The 17,117-nt window shown below is 47.7% G+C and overlaps 1 protein-coding gene across 1 annotated transcript in view; it reads right to left on the bottom strand.

The window, feature by feature from the left end:
• Positions 1-1,797: 1,797 nt before the first annotated feature.
• The window catches only part of HHIP (hedgehog interacting protein), a 151,119-nt gene continuing 135,799 nt past the window's right edge, over positions 1,798-17,117 (bottom strand). The window contains exons 12-13 of the mRNA XM_073655919.1: positions 12,122-12,270; positions 1,798-2,729 (exon numbers count right to left, since the gene is read on the bottom strand). Of these exons, the coding sequence (XP_073512020.1) occupies positions 2,536-2,729; positions 12,122-12,270 (343 nt within the window). The 3' untranslated portion in view covers positions 1,798-2,535. The remainder of the gene's footprint in view (positions 2,730-12,121; positions 12,271-17,117) is intronic.

The raw sequence follows: 17,117 nt of genomic DNA, 5'->3' as shown, positions 1-17,117 counted from the left end.
TTCAAAGACCTACATACCCATATATGCAGTTTAGGGGCTTTATCTTACTAATAGATTCCCTTTAAATGACCTCCGATCGGCTTCTAGTAGCCAAAGGGTGGTTGTTTAACAGCCATCACCATCCAATGTAGACACACAGCAAGCCTTTAGGTGCTCTTCTTTACTTTTAGTTTGAAACACTGTATTTTATAGACATCTTATGTGGAGTTGCTAGTCAAAAAAACTGAATTCCCAAAATACCAGTTGAAGATACAAAGACTGGTCATAATGTGATGTCACTAGTTTAACAACTTTTCAAAAGATGCCAAATTAATAATGATATACTATGAACTTCAATGTGTTTGAAAATGACAGTATTCTGTGCCAAAAGATCAATGTTCTCCATAATATGCTGGATCCAGTATCTGAACAATGAACAGGTAAAGGTGAAACACTTTTTAATGATTCATGATATAGTTTTTCCACAGGGAAATCAGATTAGTATGAACATTTTCAGTTAGCAGACCTTCATCAGACCATCGCTTTGCCAATAGTTTGCTTTTAAAAAATACAGATCTTGAATCAGTAAAAAGTTTTTTTTTTAAATTCATTAGTGCGCAAAAGTGCTATCTATAATTATGATGGATTGAGAACCTACTGAACTTACTGTCAGCAACTAGAATTCAAATAATGTGACATTTCTTACACTCTGTATATTATAAAATGAGCGCTAATAAATTATATCGAATAATTTCACCACTCTTTTTAAAATTTAGACCATTATTTATTTTTCTGAAAATACACTATAAATAGCTACTAAATGTACTTTTACACTTTACTTTTCCCCAAGTGTGTTAGTTTATAAAAAAGTTTGTTAGTGCTTCACATACAGAATTTACAATTTGAGTCCCACTGGCATTAGACTTATAACATTGGAAGTAGGGACTGATACCAGTGTTTGCTGTAGAGCACTGCATGATATATTGAATATACTGTATATAATAAATCATGAACATAAAATTATTAATATATGAGAGAAGGCCAGAAGAGAAGGAGAAGCGGAACACCTGTCCAGTGGGATGGAAGAGTGATGGGGGATCCATGGGAGATACTTGGGTCATACGTTTATTATAGGAAAGGGGCGGAATACCGCTTTAACGATATTAAAAGGGATTTTCCACCCCAGATTACGTCACTAATGTGGATTTTTACTGTTTATTTCCTGGGTGTTTTGTAAAAATGTGTTACAACTTGGTTTTCAAGTGTCTACAATTACAATTTAAAGTGTCTAAAATTTCACATGTCTAGTGAAGTTTAGAGAAAAAAGCTGATCAATATTTTTTTCTCTAAGGGCATTTTAAGGGGATCTGTCAGTAAGACCGACTCACCTAAGCCATCTATATGGGCATGTAGGCCATAGAAAGATGAATAAAATAATACCTTAATATCTGAGATCTTATCTTTTATTCCAGAGAAATCCATATTTTTCTGAATATCTAAATGAGCTGTTAAGATTTTTGGGTCGGACATAGATCCCCCTGAAAATCTGCCTCCAGAGCTTATTTTTAATGAAAGGGGGCATTACCACAGTGAGACATGTAGATCAAGAGAGCAGACTGTCAGTCATTACATGTCTTACACAGGTAACGCCTCATTTCATGTAAAATAATCTCAGGAGGCAGATTCTTAGGGAGATCTATGTTCGGCCCATAGATCTTAACAGTTTATTGATATATTTAGAAAAATGTGGATTTCTCTGGAATAAAACATTGGATTGTAGATATCAAGGTATCATTCTATTCAGCTTCCTATGACCTACATGCCCATATGCTTAGAAATGCTGATCCTACTGACAGATTTCCTTTAAATTGCAATGGTTCTGTAGTCTTTGCAGGGACTCTTGCATTTTCACAACTTACAACAACTGCAAAAGGTGAACACACCCTCTGTGTATTAACATTTATCCTGCATTGATAGTATAGAAAACACATATCATTATTATCTGACAATGAAAACAAACAAGCAATCAAAAAATGAATAATATCAGTTACAGGTTTATTGCAAAGAATACTTTTTGCATTACTATTATAATATAGTAAAATGACCCGTGAAAGCTAAAAAAAATGCAATTACCTGAGATAATAATATATATATAAAAAAAAAGCAAAAGTGATTTAGAAAAAATTGTCCCTCCCATGGTAGATACAAATGAAATACTGTACACATGAAAATTTTTAATCTAAATAACTATTTTAATGTTATTTTAGAGACAACCAAAGGTATGATTTTGCTCACATGACCTTGTCGCAGCCAGTGTTTACAATACCAGGATGTTTAATAAATGAATATTGTCTATATCTTCACACATACATATACACTCAAATATTCATAAATTACACACACAAACTCACTTTTATGGACAATATATTTAAATTAATAAAAATATTTTAAAACACAGGGATTTAGAGCAGAATTACAAAGTCCTTTTTGTTTGTTTAATTTACATGGTTTAAAAATAAATGCCCGTTTAGAACGTATTCAAGCAGTCCGTGATAACTATACAATGTAGCTGGTAAGATCCAGCAAATATGATGTCACATCAATGATCTGGTCTAGAATACCTGCCCTGGCCACTCTCCGAATGTTTCTGTCCACTTGCTCGCACTGTGGGCCCAGGTAACCTTTTTTACATAAACACTTGTTTGGCCTCACGCAAACACCTCCATGTCGACACGCTGGCTCACATTTAGCTGTAAGGAATAAAAGAAATGCAATATGACTTACAAGAACGGTCCAAAACATTGCAAACCAATATATCATGCATTCAATTACTTCTTATGTAGAAAACGTAGTCCTTATATTGAATGAACCCCCTACTACATCCCCCACAAAAAAGGTTTTATAAAGCTCAAAATATCCTGAGACAATCTAATAATTGGAGCATTGATTACAACATGAAGGAATAATCATGCTAAGTCTTTTTCTGGGGGCAAGTATCGCTAAGTCATAGACGAAGCTGGTATTTAGAGGAAATGATTTGCATGGCTTAAATTCCTCATCACTTGAACTTCCAAGATCCCATGCCAACTGCTGCATGATATGTATACTTGTCATAGCACAAAACTGTATAAAAGCACAACTCATTAACATATGAATTTATGTACAAATAAGTACATATGATGGAAATCAGTAAAAGACAAATACATGTAGGTGGACTTCCATTTGCTGTATTTCTAAAAATCATACATTTGTACAAAAGATTATGCCAAATTATTTGTATAAAAAAGAGCTCACAGCTGGATTGCCACAGCCCCTCTATTCTGCTGATTGGTGCAGGTCATGAGGGTCTGACCTCCCCCAATCTAGTAAATGGACAGGACCTCTGGCTTGAGTACAAAACACGCCTTCTAGATTTTGGTGCACAGGGGCCAGACTGTCCACTGGTCTGTGATTCCCAGCCCATCCACCTGCCTCCGGTCTGTGATCCCCAGCCCCTCCACCTGCCACTGGTCTGTGATTACCAGCCCCTCCACCTGCCTCTGATCACCAGCCCCTCCATCTGCCTCTGGTCTGTGATCCCCAGCCCCCTCACCTGCCTCTGGTCTGTGATTCCCCAGCCCTTCCACCTGCTTCTGGTCTGTGATCCCCAGCCCCTCCACATGCCTCCAGTCTGTGATTCCCAGCCCCTCTGCCAGCCTCTGGTCTGTGATTCCCAGCCCCTCTGACTACTTTTGGTCTGTGATCCCCAGCCCCTCCACCTGCCTCCGGTCTGTGATCCCCAGACCCTCAACCTGCCACTGGTCTGTGATTACCAGCCCCTTCACCGGCCTCTGGTCTCTGATCCCCAGTCCCTCCACCTGCCTATGGTCTGTGATCCCCAGCCCCTCCACCTGCCTCTGGTCTGTGATCCCCAGCCCCTCCACCTGCCACTGGTCTGTGATTACCAGCCCCTCCACCTGCCTCTGATCACCAGCCCCTCCATCTGCCTCTGGTCTGTGATCCCCAGCCCCCTCACCTGCCTCTGGTCTGTGATTCCCAGTCCCTCCACCTGCCTCTGGTCTGTGATCCCCAGCCCCTCCACCTGCCTCCACCTGCTTCTGGTCTGTGATCCCCAGCCCTTCCACATGCCTCCAGTCTGTGATTCCCAGCCCCTCAGCCTGCCTCTGGTCTGTGATTCCCAGCCCCTCTGACTACTTTTGGTCTGTGATCCCCAGCCCCTCCACCTGCCTCCGGTCTGTGATCCCCAGCCCCTCAACCTGCCACTGGTCTGTGATTACCAGCCCCTTCACCGGCCTCTGGTCTCTGATCCCCAGTCCCTCCACCTGCCTCCACCTGCTTCAGGTCTGTGATCCCCAGTCCTTCCACATGCCTCCAGTCTGTGATTCCCAGCCCCTCTGCCTGCCTCTGGTCTGTGATTCTCAGCCCCTCTGACTACTTTTGGTCTGTGATCCCCAGCCCCTCCACCTGCCTCCGGTCTGTGATCCCCAGCCCCTCAACCTGCCACTGGTCTGTGATTACCAACCCCTTCACCGGCCTCTGGTCTCTGATCCCCAGTCCCTCCACCTGCCTTTGGTCTGTGATCCCCAGCCCCTCCACCTGCCTCTGGTCTGTGATCCCCAGACCCTCCACCTGCCTCTGGTCTGTGATTCCCCAGCCCCTCCACATGCCTCTGGTCTGTGATTCCCCAGCCCCTCCACCTGCCTCCACCTGCTTCTGGTCTGTGATTCCCCAGCCCTTCCACCTGCTTCTGGTCTGTGATCCCCAGCCCCTCCACGTGCCTCGGGTGTCTGATCCCCAGCCCCTCCACCTGCCTCTGATCTGTGATCCCCAGCCCTTCCACCTGCCTCTGGTCTGTGATCCCAAGCACCTCCGCCTGTCTCTGGTCTGTGATTCCCCAGCTCTTCTGACTGCCTCTGGTCTGTGATTCCCCAGCACCTCCGCCTGCCTCTGGTCTGTGATCCCCAGCCCCTCCACCTGCCTCCAGTCTGTGATCCCCAGTCCCTCCACCTGCTTCTGGTCTGTGATCCCCAGCCCTTCCAACTGCCTCTGGTCTGTGATCCCCAGCCCATCCACCTGCCTCTGGTCTGTGATTCCCCAGCCCCTCCACCTGCCTCTGGTCGGTGATCCCCAGCCCTTCCACCTGCCTCTGGTCTGTGATCCCCAGCACCTCCGCCTGCCTCTGGTCTGTTATCCCCAGCCCATCCACCTGCCTCTGGTCTGTGATTCCCCAACCCCTCCACCTGCTTCTGGCCTGTGATCCCCAGCCCATCCACCTGCCTCCAGTCTGTGATCCCCAGCCCTTCCACCTGCCTCTGGTCTGTGATCCCCAGCCCTTCCACCTGCCTCAGGTCTGTGATCCCCAGCTCATCCACCTGCCTCTGGTCTGTGATTCCCCAGCCCCTCCACCTGCTTCTGGCCTGTGATCCCCAGCCCATCCACCTGCCTCCAGTCTGTGATCCCCAGCCCCTCCACCTGCCTCTGGTCTCTGATCCCCAGCCCCTCCACCTGCCTCTGGTCTGTGATCCCCAGCCCCTCAACCTGCCTCTCGTCTATGATTACCAGCCCCTCCACCTGCTTCTGGTCTGTGATCCCCAGCCCCTCCACCTGCCTCTGGTCTGTGATCCCCAGCCCCTCCACCTGCCTCTGGTCTCTGATCCCCAGCCCCTCCACCTGCCTCTGGTCTGTGATTCCCAGCCCCTCCACCTGCCTCTGGTCTGTGATCCCCAGCCCTTCCACCTGCTTCTGGTCTGTGTTTCCCCAGCCACTCCACCTGCTTCTGGTATGTGATTTCCCAGCCCCCGCACCTGCCTCTGGTCTGTGATCCCCAGCCCCTCCACCTGCCTCTGGTCTGTGATTCCCCAGCCCCTCCACATGCCTCTGGTCTGTGATTCCCCAGCCCCTCCACCTGCCTCCACCTGCTTCTGGTCTGTGATTCCCCAGCCCTTCCACCTGCTTCTGGTCTGTGATCCCCAGCCCCTCCACGTGCCTCGGGTCTCTGATCCCCAGCCCCTCCACCTGCCTCTGGTCTGTGATCCCCAGCCCTTCCACCTGCCTCTGGTCTGTGATCCCCAGCACCTCCGCCTGTCTCTGGTCTGTGATTCCCCAGCTCTTCTGACTGCCTCTGGTCTGTGATTCCCCAGCACCTCCGCCTGCCTCTGGTCTGTGATCCCCAGCCCCTCCACCTGCCTCCAGTCTGTGATCCCCAGTCCCTCCACCTGCTTCTGGTCTGTGATCCCCAGCCCTTCCAACTGCCTCTGGTCTGTGATCCCCAGCCCATCCACCTGCCTCTGGTCTGTGATTCCCCAGCCCCTCCACCTGCCTCTGGTCGGTGATCCCCAGCCCTTCCACCTGCCTCTGGTCTGTGATCCCCAGCACCTCCGCCTGCCTCTGGTCTGTTATCCCCAGCCCATCCACCTGCCTCTGGTCTGTGATTCCCCAACCCCTCCACCTGCTTCTGGCCTGTGATCCCCAGCCCATCCACCTGCCTCCAGTCTGTGATCCCCAGCCCTTCCACCTGCCTCTGGTCTGTGATCCCCAGCCCTTCCACCTGCCTCAGGTCTGTGATCCCCAGCTCATCCACCTGCCTCTGGTCTGTGATTCCCCAGCCCCTCCACCTGCTTCTGGCCTGTGATCCCCAGCCCATCCACCTGCCTCCAGTCTGTGATCCCCAGCCCCTCCACCTGCCTCTGGTCTCTGATCCCCAGCCCCTCCACCTGCCTCTGGTCTGTGATCCCCAGCCCCTCAACCTGCCTCTGGTCTGTGATCCCCAGCCCCTCAACCTGCCTCTGGTCTATGATTACCAGCCCCTCCACCTGCTTCTGGTCTGTGATCCCCAGCCCCTCCACCTGCCTCTGGTCTGTGATCCCCAGCCCCTCCACCTGCCTCTGGTCTCTGATCCCCAGCCCCTCCACCTGCCTCTGGTCTGTGATTCCCAGCCCCTCCACCTGCCTCTGGTCTGTGATCCCCAGCCCTTCCACCTGCTTCTGGTCTGTGTTTCCCCAGCCACTCCACCTGCTTCTGGTCTGTGATTTCCCAGCCCCCGCACCTGCCTCTGGTCTGTGATCCCCAGCCCCTCCACCTGCCTCTGGTCTGTGATTCCCCAGCCCCTCCACATGCCTCTGGTCTGTGATTCCCCAGCCCCTCCACCTGCCTCCACCTGCTTCTGGTCTGTGATTCCCCAGCCCTTCCACCTGCTTCTGGTCTGTGATCCCCAGCCCCTCCACGTGCCTCGGGTCTCTGATCCCCAGCCCCTCCACCTGCCTCTGGTCTGTGATCCCCAGCCCTTCCACCTGCCTCTGGTCTGTGATCCCCAGCACCTCCGCCTGTCTCTGGTCTGTGATTCCCCAGCTCTTCTGACTGCCTCTGGTCTGTGATTCCCCAGCACCTCCGCCTGCCTCTGGTCTGTGATCCCCAGCCCCTCCACCTGCCTCCAGTCTGTGATCCCCAGCCCCTCCACCTGCCTCTGGTCTGTGATCCCCAGCCCTTCCACCTGCCTCTGGTCTGTGATCCCCAGCACCTCCGCCTGTCTCTGGTCTGTGATTCCCCAGCTCTTCTGACTGCCTCTGGTCTGTGATTCCCCAGCACCTCCGCCTGCCTCTGGTCTGTGATCCCCAGCCCCTCCACCTGCCTCCAGTCTGTGATCCCCAGTCCCTCCACCTGCTTCTGGTCTGTGATCCCCAGCCCATCCACCTGCCTCTGGTCTGTGATTCCCCAACCCCTCCACCTGCTTCTGGCCTGTGATCCCCAGCCCATCCACCTGCCTCCAGTCTGTGATCCCCAGCCCTTCCACCTGCCTCTGGTCTGTGATCCCCAGCCCTTCCACCTGCCTCAGGTCTGTGATCCCCAGCTCATCCGCCTGCCTCTGGTCTGTGATTCCCCAGCCCCTCCACCTGCTTCTGGCCTGTGATCCCCAGCCCATTGACCTGCCTCCAGTCTGTGATCCCCAGCCCCTCCACCTGCCTCTGGTCTCTGATCCCCAGCCCCTCCACCTGCCTCTGGTCTGTGATCCCCAGCCCTTCAACCTGCCTCTGGTCTATGATTACCAGCCCCTCCACCTGCTTCTGGTCTGTGATCCCCAGCCCCTCCACCTGCCTCTGGTCTGTGATCCCCAGCCCCTCCACCTGCCTCTGGTCTCTGATCCCCAGCCCCTCCACCTGCCTCTGGTCTGTGATCCCCAGCCCCTCCACCTGCCTCTGGTCTGTGATCCCCAGCCCTTCCACCTGCTTCTGGTCTGTGTTTCCCCAGCCACTCCACCTGCTTCTGGTCTGTGATTTCCCAGCCCCCGCACCTGCCTCTGGTCTGTGATCCCCAGCCCCTCCACCTGCCTCTGGTCTCTGATCCCCAGCCCCTCCACCTGCCTCTGGCCTGTGATCCCCAGCCCCTCCACCTGCCTCTGGTCTCTGATCCCCAACCCTTCCACCTGCTTCTGGTCTGTGATTCCCCAGCCCCTCCACCTGCCTCTGGTCTGTGATTCCCCAGCCCCTCCACCTGCCTCTGGTCTCTGATCCCCAGCCCCTCCACCTGCCTCTGGTCTGTGATCCTCAGCCCTTCCACCTGCTTCTGGTCTGTGTTTCCCCAGCCCCTCCACCTGCTTCTGGTCTGTGATTTCCCAGCCCCTCCACCTGCCTCTGGTCTGTGATTCCCAGCCTCTTCACTTGCCTCCAGTCTGTGATCCCCAGCCCCTCCACCTGCTTCTGGTCTGTGATTTCCCAGCCCCTCCACCTGCCTCTGGTCTGTGATTCCCAGCCTCTTCACTTGCCTCCAGTCTGTGATCCCCAGCCCCTCCACCTGCTTCTGGTCTGTGATTTCCCAGCCCCTCCACCTGCTTCTGGTCTGTGATTTCCCAGCCCCTCCACCTGCCTCTGGTCTGTGATCCTCAGCCCTTCCACCTGCTTCTGGCCTGTGATCCCCAGCCCCTCCTCCTGCTTCTGGTCTCTGATCCCCAGCCCCTCCACCTGCCTCTGGTCTGTGATCCTCAGCCCTTCCACCTGCTTCTGGTCTGTGTTTCCCCAGCCCCTCCACCTGCTTCTGGTCTGTGATTTCCCAGCCCCTCCACCTGCCTCTGGTCTGTGATTCCCAGCCTCTTCACTTGCCTCCAGTCTGTGATCCCCAGCCCCTCCACCTGCCTCTGGTCCGTGATTCCCCAGCTCCCTCCCCGCCTGCCTCCAGTCTTTGAATGAGCTGCCTCCCCTGTTTGAGATCTCAACAGTAACCTATCATTCACAGACCACAGGCAGGCTGAGGGGCTGGGAATCACAGATAGGGAGGAGAAAACTTCAAATGGTGAATAAAGTACAACAAAGCGGATTTCTTCACCAAAGGTATCAATGTAATCAGTATTACTGCATCCTCACAGCCGTGTCTTTACTTTACATTACATAATCGTGCTGACACATTCTCTTTAAATAATACTGTGAATATAAAAAATAGAGGAGTCAATCGATGATGACTTTTAATTACTGTAATATTGACATATACACTAAACAATCTGATGGGATGCCAGCTACAAAGCTTTTTGGAAGTCTTTATCTCCTTATGCAGGTTTCGCTGGCCTAATAAGACTTATGAGCAATGCTAATTAGATTGCTCTTACTCAGAAAAAAAACTGTCACTCCAGTGCCATTTATAGGTAGCTGCCTTATAAGCCTATGTCCGACCCATTATATAGTCTTGTGACATGACTATGGCTACCAACCAAACCAGATACAGCCATCTGTATTCAGCTGTTTCAGAGTCTTGGCTCCTCATCAGTACAGAGTAGGGTGATGCTTGGCTGGGTGGGATGCCTATGAAACTACTCATAGATGTTTTGTTTCTCTTTGTGGAGATCCAGCTTGATCTAGTCTTACGAGCGAAAATCAGGTGGACTAGAAGTAATTTTCTTACTAATGGTGGAGAACTAATTTGAAGCTCCCAATATTCAAACATTTGAATGAAAATGTTTGTGGAGCTTGTAAGAATAACACACATGTGGGATAGAGTAGTGAACAGATGGCAGGAATGCATGTTAGTAATCCCAACATTCAACCATTACCCTGCCTTTTTACAGGAAATGTGCTGTATTCTCCTGGACAACTAATGGAAGTTGACCTGTTTTGTTAGATACATTCTCATTTTCAGAACACTTGTCAATAGAGAAAATGCCAAGTAGATGTGTCCCATAACAACTGAAACCAACTGTATCAAGAAATCAACTCTACTGCTTGTAGTTTGGGAAATATTATAAGGGAGCGGCCAAATAAGGAAAATCACTTTTCATGGATTATTTCAACATCTCGATTCGGGAGCACAGCACTCCCCAGCCTCACGACATCCTGATTACTATGGGGAGGGTATTATTAATTGACTAACAGTTCAGCCAGCAGCATTGCAACGCTGCTCACTTGAACTATGTGTGCCCTGGTACTGCTAACAGAGGCCTTGAGGGATCGAAAAGAGCAGTAAGCCTGCAGTTGTCCAAGATTTGATGTTAATACCTAGATAAACACTGTAACCAGACCATAGGGTGATACCTCTATAAAAAAGATAAAATTGATCCAGGTAATCTGCTCACCTGAGCGAGTTGTGGAGGCACAACTCCTGTGAAAGCTCAATATCGGTTGTTGTTGCCTCATGTCTGGGGGATGAACTTCACTAGGGTGCTTGAAGGAAAAGACAATTCATGGTTTGGGCTGCACTAACCGAAATGAAGATCCTTGATCCAATAATATAAAGAAGAGTTATTTATTCCACAATGTTTATTCCACAGTTGGTTTATACACTTGAGAAAACATCTGTCTGGCAAGGAAACGAGTTCTGGAATAAAAAACGCTTCTTTATATTATTGGATCAAGGATCTTCATTTTGGTTGGAGAAGCCCAAAACCATGAATTGTCTTTCTTCAAACAGTACACAGCTTTAATCCTGGCAGCGCTTACAAGCTCAATAGAAATGAGCTTGTAAGCACTACACATGCGAGACAGCAGTGGTGGCTAATCTCTTTGACAATGAGCAATGAAAAAGTAAGAGAACAGAGGCAGATAGAAATAGCAAGAATATTGCAAACTATCTTAATTTATCATTGTCTAACATCCTCTTCCTAAACTTTAACGTGAGAATAACATAACCCTTATATGTTTAACAGTAAAAAAAAAATCAGCAATTGAAATGTACTTTCAACTGTAAATTTAAAAGAGTTGATGACTTCAGGTCTGACTGTTGGGACTGCTCCACCTGATCATGAGTATGGAGGTCCCAAAGACCTCTTGCGTAATTGTAGTGACACTTTGCATGCCTGACCTTCGCTTCATTCACTTCTATGGGTGTATGGCAGTGGCAGTGCACATGTAAGATCACTACTTCCATAGAAAGTGAATAGAAAGGTGGGTACACATGCACACCGCCACTTCATTCACACATGGAACTTTGAGAACCTTCTTAATAAGTGGGGGTCCCAGAGGTTGAGCCCCCAGCAATCATACCTTTATTACCTACCCCATGGATAGGTGATAAAAGCTTTTTATGGAATGACATCTTTAAGAGCAGTTCAGGATATAATCCTTAATGAATATGGACACATTACTGGAGATACCTGTGCTACCGGGCTTATCAAATATTTCAAGCTGGATATAGTTAAAATGGATGAGTTTTTTATTTGACATCCACGGGCAACTTTATGTTTTCATACAGATTTGTAATACGCATCAGTGTGTATCTTACAATAGTCCCTAATTACATTATGCAACTGCACTTAAGGGCTCTTAATATAAATAAAAACACAGCAAATGAAAATCTGACGTGAAATATAACTCTTATTTTAAATAAGAGCAAATTATGGAAAATCAAGAGTAGTCACATCATGGAGCAGACACAGCAATGAGGCTCACATATCATTTAAGGCTGAAACTGTCATTATATGGAGACACTGTGCCTTTCAGCATAGATCAACCACAATAAAATTACAAGGCCCTAAATTATATATTCGGAGGCGCCCGTAGAACATATAGAGGATTTAGGTTGGATTACTCAGTTATGTTACTAAATCCCACTAATCCTTCTCTCTCCAGTTACTTCAACCTGAGTATAGTTATTGTTTTGTGTTAATGATGACAAATTAATGGAAAGCACAAAAAATCATGGGATATGTAATAAAAAGATTACTAACCAATTCGACAGAATTCTCCTTCCCATCCTTGATTGCAACAGCATTTTCCTGTGGGTGTGCAGTGGCCATTTTTACAGTGTCGGGAACACTCAGATGACAGAGGCTGTGGTGGCATTGCTATCCTTCTACAATCTTCAGGCATTGTTGGTCTGTACCAAATAACAAAAACAGAGCTCAATAAAATGAAAAATAAAACAAGTAAAAAAAAAATAGCTTCCAAAAGAGTATTATTATTTATTGTAATTTGTGCAAAGATCTTCATTAACTCCTAAGACATGTAAGCATTAGTGTTGTAGGTTTTGCTATTTTAAAGTATGCGATGTCTGTTTTTTGCCATCTAAAGTATATGCAGTCATCCATAATAATGTGCATTATTACTGTTATCTTTCCATTTCTGTTGCTGTTCTACCATCCGGCATCTGTGGACTTTAATGTGCCCATTTCTATCTATCTCAGTTGAGGTGTAGTTTTTAGTAAATTTAGGGCAGGTGTATACATAGAATGCATATACATTTTTAGACATGAACGTTTGGCATATTTTGCGCGAATTTGTATTTTTTTCAGACAAACTTTTAGCATTTGAGAACTGTCTGGCTACTTCCAAAAGCTGATCTATCACTATATTTCACAATGTAAACTGCCCGGCGCCTGCATGCAGCCGAATGCAGCGGGGAGAAAATGAACTTAATTCTCCCTGCCAGCATTCAGTGTTCAGTCATGGAGGCGGGGGCGGCGCCGGTTTAGTCACCGCTCTGAGAATAAGGTCAATACAGTCAGGGCTGGGGTTACAGCCGCAGCTCTGTATTCTCAGAGCCGTAACTGAAACCACAGTCCCCAGCTCTGACTGACACTCGCTCTGCATTGGGGCTCAGCTGTCAGTCGGGGTCGGGGGCGCAGTTACAGCGGCCAGAGCGGTGACTGAACCGGTGTAATGACCGGAGGTCCGAGAGAGATCCAGTGAGTCACAAACTCACTCTCAAGGTTTCCAGTTTATGTGAATTATTCTAAAGATCTGGAACAATTTTACCTAAACACTGTGTCAATCTAGTGAGGGTGTTCTATAGGCGCACACTGAATACAATCCTACCACTATTGACAATAACAATGCATGAAACTATACCAATTGCTCTTATTCCCCTAGTATAGGGATACCCGGGTATCTTAAAGTTACTGTACCGTTAACCTCAGATGTGGTCTATTACAGGCCTGTGAATCGCGGTGGCTGCAGCTAGTCCCAGGAAAACTTTGGCGCCAAATAAAAAGCAACAAACAAAAACAGCAAAGGTTCCTTGTCTTGTCGGCCGATGCCGAGCCCACACGCCGGCGACTTTAGTCCTGTAGCCTCAGGTTAAGGTCTGGGAAGAACTCTTCACAAGGCTTGTCAGTATCCTCTCAATGTGAATGGCACCAGACCCCTTCTTTCCTCTCGCAGTCACTCACTGTTTTCCAGACCACCGACCACGCGTTCCATCACAGAGATGATATCCTCAGTCTCTTTCCCTCTCACTCGACACTTGGCTCCTTCAGCACAAAGTCTCTAGTCACTCAGCATGGACTTCCACAAAACTCCAAAGAGCCACACAGCTTTCGCCAGCTCAGCACTCATTCTTAAGCAGGGACACAGCTTCACCAGGGCCAGGGGTTATCAACCCCCACAGGAAAGCTTGTAGAGAGAGAGTCTTGTTGCAGTTCAGTCCTCACAGTTCTCCTCAGACGCCCAGTCCAGCATCTCACACAGCAGACACCCTCAGAACACACAGGGTCTCCTGATCTGCCCCTGCTCTGAGCTCAGCCACGCAAAACTCACAGGGTCCTAATGCTCTCCTGCTGCTATCACAGTTCACACTCTCACACCGGCACCATCCCCGCCGCCATGACTGAAGCTGAATGCTGGCAGGCAGAATAAAGTTAATTTTCTCCACACTGCATTTGCAGTCACCGGGCAGCATAATAACGCTATTAACCTGCAGATTAACCTCATATCTACAGGTTAACAGCATTATTTCTGGTGACAGGTTCCCTTTAAATAACAGAAGGGAGATGTATCCTCATGGGCTTATATAGAAATTACAGAACTCCATAGCAAAAGTTGGACCATTCTCTCACCACACCCCAAAAAATAAATATTTGGAGGAGTAGGCAGGCTTATACCTCTTAACTTTTAAATGCAGGGATAGGGACATGTATTGCAGCACATACACAGTAATTGTGCCCTTACTGAAGCCCCTTATTTGGTATCACAAACAAACATACCCCTTTCAAGGCCTCTATAGAGAATAATGCAACCAAAAATTCCCCCACACACAATATGATATCCCCCCCAATAAATTGCCCAAACCAATTTACCTCTACAATAACTCCCTATAACAAGTATGTATAATGCCCTTACAGTTCTCCCAACAAAGTATGATGTCCTTACAATGAAACTCAACATAGTATAATACCTCCCACAGCATGATTACCTAAAGTGCCCTCCACACAGTATTAATTTCCCCACATACAGTATCATGGACCTTACAGCCCTACATCCAGTATAATTGCCTCCACATCCACCCAAACACAGTATCATGGCCCCTAATCAGTATGATACCCCCACACAGCATGATTGCCCCACAACCACCACACACAGTATCAGGGATTTCACAGCTGCGCACAAGTACTCACATTAAAAAAATAAAATACCTCACCTTGCCCCGTTTCTCTTGGTAGCATGTGGACTGAGGCTCCGCACAGCAGATGTGATCTAGTGACACCATCACGCATGCTGTGCTGAGACTTGGATGCTCAGGCTGAATGGTGGAACAGGGAGCTGATACCATTCTATTCAGCAAAATCTACAGCTTGGTGATGTAGATACTATCAAAATTGTGACAATAGGTGGGGGATGCTGTTGCTGTTTGGCGCCACACTTCTCGACTCATGGGTCCCATAGTGGCCACGTGGTCTGCCACTATGGGCGATACGCCCCAGAGTATCATATTGACCCATTGTTTTCTCCAGATGTGCTTTAACAGTGAAAATGAAAGTAGAACAGTCGTAACAAAATTTAAAAAAAATACTTGAAATATGGGTCCAACAATAAATACAGTATGACCTCTGGTAAAATTCAGTCCCAGAACTTTGAATTCAAAAGTTGCATGGGTGTGGGCATTAATGATGTCTACATTTAAGAGAGCTAAAAATAAGCAATTCCCCCACCAGATAGATTGAATTGGACATCATAGGGACAATTTTCACAGAGGTTGTACAATGAAGTTAGTGAACATCTACTATTTGTTGTTTTAGGCATATATATAATTTCTTAGGAGGAATTATTTAAGAGAGAAGTTTTTGCATTTGCAGAAACTACTGCTCTCATCAGATCCTTAGCTACTGAACGAATTGTAATATCTGGCTATGGACTTTTACATCATACCGTATATTCCGGCGTATAAGACGACTTTTGAAGACTGAAAAATCTTCTGTCTAGTCTGGGGTCGTCTTATACGCCGGTAATGTTTTTGAACTTTCAGAAATTGACATGCGGGGATACTCTGGGGGTGTTAATAAGCTGCCGTGGCTGTATCCCTGCCATGTCGGAGTTAATATAAGGTGGAGGGAGTTAAAATACGGCGGCGGTAGGTCCAGACAGTCAGCGCTTCTGTGCTGAAACTGACACATCGCTGCGTATTCCCAGCTCCGGACACAGCGCAGGGCTTCTGTGCCGACAGCTTTCACTTGTCACAGAAGCGCTGCGCTGTGTCCGGAGCAGGGAAGTTCGCATCGCTTCTGTGACAATGTATGAAAAGCCGGCAATTCAGCAGCGGCATAAGCCGGCACCCGACAATTTAGAATAGAAAGAATAGAGCTTCACACATAGATTAGATAGATAGAAACATGTCAGTCACATATATAAGAAGTACAGTGACAGTGTTGCTTACTGTACTTGTCATTTAGTGTAAAGGATTTATTAAAACAAATAATAGTGTTTTCATGCACCGTCTCTTTAAAAAAGCCGGCCGGCAATTCAGCAGCGGTACCCGACAATTTATAACAGACAGAATAGAGCTTCACACATAGATTAGATAGATAGAAACATGTCAGTCACATATATATGAAGTACAGTGATAGTGTTGGTTACTGTACTTGTCATTTAGTGTTAAAATAAAGGATTTATTTAAAAAAAAATTGGCGTGGGGTTCCCCTTAATTTTAGTCTCTAGCGGAGGTTAAGCAGACAGCTGGGGCAGATGTTTGAAGCCTGGGAAGGGGGTAATACCCACGGAGCTTCCCAGGCTACTAATATCAGCCCCCAGCTGAATACCTAGCCTTTACTAGCTATTAAAATGGGGGACCCCCCCAAAAAAAATGACGTGGGGTCCCCCCTAATTTAATAGCTAGCAAAGGCTAGGCAGACAGCTGGGGGCTGATATTAATAGCCCAGGAAGGGAACCATGAATATTGGCCCCCTCCCAGGCTAGAAACACCAGCCGTCAGCCGCCCCAGAAATGGCGCATTCATAGGATGCGCCAATTCTGGCACTTAGCCTCGCTCTTCCACGCTGCCCTGGTGCGGTGGCAGGGGGTAATAGGGTTGGGGTTGATGTCAGCTTATAATGCCAGCTGACATCAAGCCCAGGTTAGTAATGGAGAGGCGTCTATAAGACACCCCCATTACTAACCCCATAGTAAAAGTTAAAAAAAACACAAACACCCAGAATAAAGTCCTTTAATTGAAATAAACACACAATTCTTTATTGTTCTAAATTAAACCATACTTACAGTCACGCCCATTCCAGCTGAAGCCAACGATCTCCTGCAATAAAAGTAAAATAATAAAGCAACCTCATCCTTACCTTTCCATGGTTCCCAGGACAGCTTCAGCTCTGCTACATCGAGATGACAGGCTGGACCGCAGCAGAACGCTGCCATCCAGCCTGTCATCCCGCAGACACTGAGAAGCGCAGGCATGCTTGCGCTCCTCAGTGTCTCGCTGTGACGGCATCCAGATGAGCCGAC

The sequence above is a fragment of the Phyllobates terribilis genome, unplaced genomic scaffold, assembly GCF_046119375.1.
Source record: "Phyllobates terribilis strain yellow unplaced genomic scaffold, ASM4611937v1 Scaffold_1__5_contigs__length_1240528914, whole genome shotgun sequence".
In the NCBI taxonomy this organism is placed as follows: Eukaryota; Metazoa; Chordata; class Amphibia; order Anura; family Dendrobatidae; genus Phyllobates; species Phyllobates terribilis.
The sequence above is the reverse complement of the archived record's forward strand: the minus strand, read 5'-3'. Positions and strand labels throughout refer to the sequence as shown.